An 8568-nucleotide genomic window follows, 5' to 3' on the forward strand; every position below is an offset into this window, starting at 1 on the left:
GAGACCTCAGCTGCAGGATGCACACCTGCTTCGATGTCTATCGGTGTGGCTTCAATCCCAAAAACAAAATCAAGGTATACATCTACTCCCTGAAAAAGTATGTGGATGAATACGGGACATCAGTGAGCAACACCATTTCCAGGGAGTACAATGAGCTGCTGACTGCCATCTCTGACAGTGAATTCTACACGGACGATGTCAACCGGGCCTGCCTTTTTGTGCCATCCATAGATGTGCTCAATCAGAACGCGCTCCGTATCAAGGAGACAGCTCAGGCTTTGGCGCAGTTATCCAGGTACTTAGCGTAACTTCAGTGTGTGAATTTAAAGAAGTGGAAAAAACTAAGGTTAATGCAGGAGGGGGGTATGCAGTCAGTGTCAGAGCTAGGCTTTGACAGAACTTATCATCTGTATGTGGAGAACACCTCTTTAACTGTTGTCTGCTTCTTCTTTTGCCTTAGGTGGGATCGAGGCACAAACCACTTGCTCTTCAATATGCTGCCTGGAGGGCCACCAGATTATAACACTGCCCTAGATGTTCCTAGAGATAGGTATGGATTTTGCTGTGTTTGAACGTGCAGATCTGGGTTTAAATGCCACTGAAGAAGCAGCGAGCTCAGAAGTGCAGCTGATAGCAAAGGATGTGCTCCTTAAGGGGGAAGGGGGCCTACAAGAAGTCTGGGGAGGTACTGTTTACAAGGCTGTGTAGCAATAGGATGAGGGGCAATGGTTTTAAACTAGAGCAGGGTAGATTAAGATTAGACATCAGGAGGAAGTTCTTTACTATAAGGGTGGTGAGACACTGACCATGTTGCCCAGTGAGGTGGTAGAGGCCTCATCCCTGGAGACATTCAAGGCTTGATGGGGCTCTGAGCAACCTGATCTAGTTAAAGATGTCCCTGCTTGCTGCAGGAGGGGTGGACTAGATGGCCTTTAAAGGTCCTTTTCAACCTAGCACATTCTATGATTAACCTTTACAGAGCTTCCCCTCTTCTCAATAAAGGGAAGTAGAGATGGCACTGTCTTGTATAGGACAAGTGTTTGCTCCTGAAATCTGACAATTTAGCCCCATCCTTTATTTTCCATGGGATGTGGCTGAAAGTGTTTGCTCTAACTGTTGGCCTTGCTCTGAGGATGGAGAATCTTGAGGTTAAACCTGTGCCTTATGTGATACTGAACCTGAACACTCTACAGAATGTCCCATTTGATGCAAATTAGAAGTTCAAAGATGATTGTAGCTGCAACTTTCTGATACAAGTCAGGTGCTTCCAGGGGCTTTTAGAGCAGCTGCTCTATTTGACAAAACTATTGTGAATTTAAATAGTTTTTGTTATCTTAACAGTTACACTGTATTAGTCATTGGACAGATGCTCTTAGTTACTCTCTTGCAAATGTGTTTTGAAAATATTTGTCAGAAACATAAAAGGTGTGAATCCTGAGCTAAATTTTCACATGCCAAATAGTTTACTTTTGGAACAGGAAAGGAAGTTCTTAGCTGAATTTTTAGCAGAAGATTTAGCTGAAAACTTATTTAACTGGCTACATACTGGGTTAACCTCTGTGTGCTCAGTTCTGCTGAGTTTGGTCCCATGTAACCAGTCCTTCTCCTGAAGGTCAAAGTTAACTTTCTTCTCCCAACTGTCAACAAAATCTTGCCTGAGATAGGGGGTCTTTGCTGAGGTGATTGTATATGGAATATATCTTGATTTATTTGCACCAGAGATGATTTAAAACATCTCTCAATGCCAGACCGAATGTGCTTTTTCTGAACACGTTCAAAGAGTACATTTCCTCACTGTAATTACATCACTGCATGTGAAGTAAGGCTTTAGTTTTCTTACTTCTCTGTATGAATATGTTATAAGCATGTGAGTTAGCCTGAAGAGGGCAGTCAAGCATCGTTCTTACATAAGCAGACCTGTTAATCTGTGAGTAAATACTTGTGTTTGTTATTTTAAGATTCATACTTCTTAAGGGGAATTTTCATTTGACAGTGTTTTGATGGAATGGATTGCTCTGGGACTGTGTTTGTGAATGCCTGTGTTTACTGAAGAAGTAGATTTATTAATTGAATGCGGTAAATTCCTTAGACGGCACAATTTTTTTTATTTACTTTTTTTTGACACAATGTCCATTTATGTTTGGCCTTTTGTATCTTGGTGTAGTATGCAGAAAATGCATTATTTTGGTAGGTGTTTCTTCTAAGTGTTTGTCATGCTAACATTGAAAGCCAGTTAATTTGGATAAAAAAAGAAAATCTTTTTTGGCATACAGCTGTTGTCATTGCTTGCCAAACTGACTCACCCTGCAGCTGTATGATCACTTGCTGTAATACATACGAAAGGCAAAAACAGTGCTTGGGATGGAGAAAAAGTGGAAACTCCTTTTTTTTTTTAGGCAGCCAACAGTTGGACTGTATTCAGTATAGTATAGAAGCTGTACTATGGGTCACAGGTGTGAAGATAAGGGATCTGTGAAAAAGTCAGTAGTGTGGACCTAGTCCTGGCAGGGCCCGAGTGGTGCAGTGTGAGGTTACAGTACTGGATGCCCCCTCCCTGGAAGTGCTCAAGGCCAGGTTGGTCAGGGCTTTGAGCAACCTGGTCTAGTGGGAGGTGTCCCTGCCCATGGCAGGGGTTGGACTGGATGAGCTTTAAGGTTCCTTCCAACCTAAATCATTCTATGATTCTATGATTTTGGAGACCTCTGGAGTTCTTAGTTCATGTCTAGCAGAATGAGTGACTTGGATGTGTTTTCTAAATTTAAGAATGACCACGTGTGTTACAGAATAGGTAGCTAATAAACTGGATGGTTGGTTGTATCATCACAGGGTGAGAGGCTGCAGGCCAAAATAAAGGTACATTGGCAGAGTTCAACTGGTTTTGAATGACTGGTCTGAACTGTACCAGTGGAACTTCAGAAAGACTAGATCTGTGGGATTTTGTGGATTGCTCATGAAATACACAGGTAGTATTTGTGAAGTTTGCACAGGGAATGTGGCCTGCCTTCTCTATTCGGCACAGATCAGAGATCAGACATAGTTGAATGGTAGTGGGTCATGAGGTTTGACAGAATTGTGTTCTGTTGAGTTGCTGCAGAATATTAATCCAAGTAAAATAAACGTTATACACAAAGGGGCATTCAGTTGTATGATATTTTTACATCTGGTAAAGTCTTTATCTAAATTACTTCACTGAGGGGTTGTTTGTTTATTAAATCTTTAAATCCAATTTCCAAAGACAGTGTAAAAGTGCTTGATTCCATAGTTTCAAAGAAGGAAGTCTGCCTTGTGGGCATGGAGGCTATGTTACTGGTATAAGCTGCCACAACATGTGTAATCTCCTGCCATAAAACTTAAAAAGTAAGCTCTTTATTGTCTGTAAATAAGTGCTATTGAATTTGATAAAATAATGAGGGTGAAAGGATTTATTTTGTAATTCCTTTTGTAGAATCGAACATATGAACTAAGAGAGTTTTTCGTTCAGGTTCAGTTGATGAATTGGGTTTCAGTGACTTGTGACGTTTGGCAGAAAGCTGATGATGGTGGCAGCTGAGTAGAAGCATTTAGAGTACAGACCAGTTGGGGCACTTCCTAGAGAGAAAGAAGGCTCAATATCTGAAAAGTGGTGAAAAGTTGCTCAGGAACAGTGCTTTAGGAGTTAATACCTCTACTCCCTTGCTGCACCGTACAATGAAAATCTAAGTAGAGTTATTTAACTGGTGCTGGTTCCCTGTGGGTTTATTTAGGTAAGTCTGCATGACGCACACCTGCTTTCTCAAGGCTGATGAGGTGCTGTCATGTTTTCACCGGATCCAATTAAAACAATCTGGTTGTAGTTTCCCAATTAGAGGGGGGTTAAAAAAAGAGGAGGGGAATATGAAGTGCAAGAACAGCAACACCCAAGCCAATTTTTCCTCTCTTCTTGTAACTGAGTTAACAGAACATGCAGCTTCAAGAGTGAGACCTAGTCATAGCAGCATTGTATGTGTCACTAAACGGAGGGGTCATTGGAAAGGAATCCAAAATAATCACTTGATTTGGAACGTAAATTCTCACTCAGCACATACTTGATTTATCATTCTGTTCTTGGGTTGATTTCTGCTTCTACCAGAGTTTGTGTTCTGAGTGGAGAGTAATAAAGGGCAAGTTGTTTTGATTTTGTACATGTCATCAAGCTGAAAGCATCTCTAATCCAGAGCCTGGGAATTTTAAAAAGCTTCTTAAATGACCCTTAGGACTGCTTGCTTGACTACTTGGGTGAAGCCACATTTATAGCAAAGTGTGATTGTGGTGTTTGAATGGTGAACAACTGTGCTGCGAGTCAGTGAAGTATCCCGTGGGACATCTGACGGGGTTAGAACAGGCAGAACACACTGGTGTTTATCTGGGGTGTCGTGTTGTGATGGGAAAATATGATAGGGCTTGGGTGATTATTAGGAATAATGATAAACTGTTGTATAACAGCAGTGGAATAACTGCTTCTCCAAACACTGTACCAGGGATTTCATTCAGTGATCTCTGAAAACAAGAATATTGGCTGATGGACTGTCAGGGCCTCTTCCAGTTACTTGGACTTTTTGTTCTGATATGTCTGTTCGGATTACTGATGAGACATGTACCTGCTCTGATCTGAACTCTGACAGTATGCAAGCTTGTGCTAATAAAGCTTTTGGCTGTAATCACAGCTGCTACAATGATACAGCTCCTCAAGATCCTTTCTATAGTGCCTAGTGTAGCGGTGTATTTGTGTCTTTCCTCTTTCCACAGAAGAAAGAAACTGGAATTGAAGAAATATTTTTCTCCAAACTACTTTGTATGGTACCTTAAGCAGACCCAGTATCTCTGGGGCAACTGAAAGAGTCGAACACCCTGCTGTTTGGTGACAAAGAACTGAAAGTTTGATCAGCTGTTTGAGAAGTCTCACTGAAGAAGTGGAGTCAGAGCTTCTTTTGGAAATAGGATGATGTGTTCCAGTGCCACCTGGTCACTGGAGATGAAATGGCAACTGAAAAGCTGATGTCCTCTGCTAGCATATTTCAAAGCAGCCCGATTTGGGATAGGAGACAGCAAAAAGCCTGTTTTTTCTGGCATTGTGAATGATGTGTTGCTTTCTTCTGTACGCGTTGTTCTGTTCTGTTTCTTAAAGCCCTTCTATGTGGCATAAAGTTTATCCCATCTAAGAAAAGACAGACAATCGGGGTCATCCTTTTAGGAGGTTGAATTACATCTTATCAGTCTTTGATGATTCACATGCTTTCTAGCACATAGTGTCCCAAGCAGCCTCTAAAGTTTGAAGTTAGTTTCAGAACATACAGAGTTTTTGTTGTTTTCTGTTTATAGCTTTTTTTGTGTGGTATAAAAAAGAAATAAATTTTACTAGTTTGTATGATCAATTTGAAAATACAGTTGCAAATAACTCCATTTTATTTTCCAGCCTAAGAAGTCCAGAGTCACTGTAAGCTGCCAAAATACTATGTTATGGTACCTGGGCTTGTATCTGAAATATAGCTTGTCTCTGACACTTCGAGAGCTGTGCTATACCCTGTTTTAGTGCAGGCATTGAGGAGTTAACTAGTTAAATAGTTATAATAATAACTAGTATAAATAATTAAGGATGTATTTACTTGAATTAAAATTTACTTAGGACATGTAAGCTTGCAAAAGTGCAAAATTTTGATGACTGCAATGGACTAAATTTTGCTATATTAATGCAAAAGTGGTCCATTCCTCTGTGATCGTATGCAATTGTAAGCGTTCTGTTGATGACTGGATCCAATCTGGCTGTAAGCCCAGTTCATGGAAACTGAAGTGAACTGAAAACTGCAGGAAAAATGCCACTGACAAAAGCTGAGGGAACAACTTCTCTCAGAGCATGCATCTTCTTGATGTTCTGGTAATGACAGTCAGTAAGTTGTGCTCTGAATCTGAATGGTATACAACTCTGTTTAAAGTCACTTTCTTGTCTTTTTCAGAGCACTGCTGGCTGGTGGAGGCTTCTCCACGTGGACGTACCGGCAAGGCTACGATGTCAGTATTCCTGTTTACAGCCCCTTGTCGGGAGAAGTGGATCTGCCAGAAAGAGTACCCGGGTAATTCCTGTGATTGAGCAAAATGTAGTCAATATCATGTTTAGTATCGATGCTGATAAAATATAAATATAGCTACTAACTTGTTGGTGGGCTTGGGCAATTTCGTAAGGATTGCTTTTAATAGCTCTTGCTGTTAAAATACGTGATGGTTCCAGTGCTAATGGCCTTGGCTCATCTGCCAACTTGTGGCTGAACTACGAACTGAGGATTTTTTTAAAATTGATTTCTGTTTTTCCTATTCCAGAAACTGAACTGTGAAATATGACAGAATGACAGTGTTTCTAGTAGGATTAGATTCAGTATTTCCAGGGAATTTCTCTTTTTTAAAGTAATGAACATAAACACAAAGAACACCCCTAACGTTGTAGTTGGAAGCAAGACAAGCAGGAAATAAGGCACTAATTTTAACAGGGAATGTAATTAGCCATTAAAATGAGCTACCCTGGAAATTGGTGGTTTCTCTGATCCATTCATGTCTTCAGAACAAGAGTACGTAGAAGTCCGGAAGACATGTTTTAATTGATTATGGAAGAGTACTTCTAGTATTTCATAAGCCTGTTAATTACACAGCTAAAATGTTTCACTGCAGCAAGGTCTTATCTCTATTACAGTTTAAAAGGTAGGCAGACTGAGACAATGGTTGTAAATGATGTGTCCACTGATTGTGAAGATAATGGTAAGGGTAATGCTCTTGGTGTTGCTCTGGGCGGCTCCAGATAAGATATCACAGTCAATTACAGGACAAATTTGTGCAGCAATGGTTTGCTTTGCTCACACCCTTTATGTTCCTGCTTGTGATGCTCCTGGAGCAGACTGGCCTAGGGGCATCTGGCAGCATCCCAATTGATTCTTCATAGATCTCAAGTATTGTTACAGTCCAACACAGAGTGAAAGGGTGCTTTGTATTTCTGTCTGGAAAGCATGAATGTGATGATAGGCTTCAGCATGTATAGAACCAATTGTGAAGAGAGATGGAGTCGTATTGTTCATGTCTATGCAGTCAGCTAAATGCTATGTCTGGTTTTAGACAAGAAACTGTGTTCAGTGAAGGTGTTGGAGCTTCCATGTTCTCAAAGTTTGAGGTTTTTTTGTGAGGATCAGACTGTAGTGGCTGGGGTACCATCTAGTGGCCAGTCAGCATTACTGGTTGAAATGTGCTCAGAGGTTCCATTGCTTTACGCAGGAAGAGTGTGACAAGAGAATGATGCTCAGAATGCAGGCTTGGGATCAGTTATTATTTTCCACTATACTGGTGTTATTTTCTGGGATGTACTTTCTTTTGTAGCAAGATTTGACAGCCAGATTTTGAGTGCCATAGGATAATGACATTTGCAAGGCAAAATTTGGTTTTAAACATACACATAAACGTGCATAATTTTTAGCTGGTTATAAGTATTTATTATCACTCATCTGCAGCACTATTTCCTTTTTATAAGGCAAATCCTTTTTTATTCCACTTACAGAGCTGAACAGAAGGGTTTTGATTTACTGTCCTTTTTAGTTCAATTGTTTAAAGTATTTTAAATCTGCCTCTGCTAGAAATACATATTCTGTAGGGCTGTTGGTAGCAAGTTGGTAGCAGCTGGAGGGTTGGGAAAAAGAATGTTTTAAAAACCTCTATGCAAGTCTCATCTGTTAATTGGAGTAACTAAAGTGACCAGCATGAAAATGAGTAGAAGAGGTGAGAGGAGCAGCAGGAGAGGTCTGACTTTATAAAGTGTGTGTTTGTATGTGTTTTCAGAGCTGTAAATTAAAGATAGCATCACGTGGAGTAGAACTGGAATCCTAAGTGCAGGCCTCGTGTTTCCTGTGTTGTTTTCACAGGGTGAGGGCAGGCACTCCCTGTGTGTTCCTTTCAGTGGGGAGCAGTGGAGTAGTCTGACTTAGCTGACCCGTTTAAAATGCAGCTCAAAGTAGATGAGAATAACGATTGTATGACAGCCTATTTTCCACCATTAACATGACTTTTTAAAGCAGTGAGCACCTAATTTGAGACTATTCCTTTGTGGTTTATCTCCAGTGTTAATTAGGGTCTTGAAACACTTCAGTATTAAGACACATTTTCAATATTGATGTTTTTGGGACATGGTAGGAGTTGAGAATTAATGGGATAACGGGCCTTCAGCTTTGTCCTGGAAATGTTGCCTTTATGTTGCCTGAAAAGGACAGAGAGAACTGAATCACAGCTAATGAGATGAGCTTGTCCTGTTGCTGCTGTCACCATGTCAAGACTAAATAAGCACAGGGTGGCCGAGTTGTCAGTTCAGCATCTTTTTTTCAAATAAAAATGATGAGAAAGTATATGGGAGCATAAACTAGCAGCAGTATTCAGTGTCCTACCTACTTTGTTATAGTACACAAACAACAAACAATCCTGGCATCAGTAGCAAGCTGTTTTAATAAATAGCTAAATAATGTTTATTTCAGTTTATAATAGAGGTTATAATGCAAGTGCCTTTTCTAATGTAATACGCACTCTTTC

At 40.3% G+C, this 8568-nt stretch overlaps 1 protein-coding gene across 1 annotated transcript in view; it reads left to right on the forward strand.

Annotated features, from left to right (window-relative positions):
* EXT2 (exostosin glycosyltransferase 2) overlaps positions 1 to 8568 on the forward strand; it is a 74401-nt gene that overhangs the window by 252 nt on the left and 65581 nt on the right. Inside the window, exons 1-3 of the mRNA XM_010181424.1 lie at positions 1 to 295; positions 461 to 550; positions 5970 to 6086. The exon at positions 1 to 295 is cut by the window's left edge and continues 252 nt beyond it. Of these exons, the coding sequence (XP_010179726.1) occupies positions 1 to 295; positions 461 to 550; positions 5970 to 6086 (502 nt within the window). The remainder of the gene's footprint in view (positions 296 to 460; positions 551 to 5969; positions 6087 to 8568) is intronic.

This window comes from Mesitornis unicolor, unplaced genomic scaffold (assembly GCF_000695765.1).
Source record: "Mesitornis unicolor isolate BGI_N332 unplaced genomic scaffold, ASM69576v1 scaffold17263, whole genome shotgun sequence".
NCBI classification, from domain to species: domain Eukaryota; kingdom Metazoa; phylum Chordata; class Aves; order Mesitornithiformes; family Mesitornithidae; genus Mesitornis; species Mesitornis unicolor.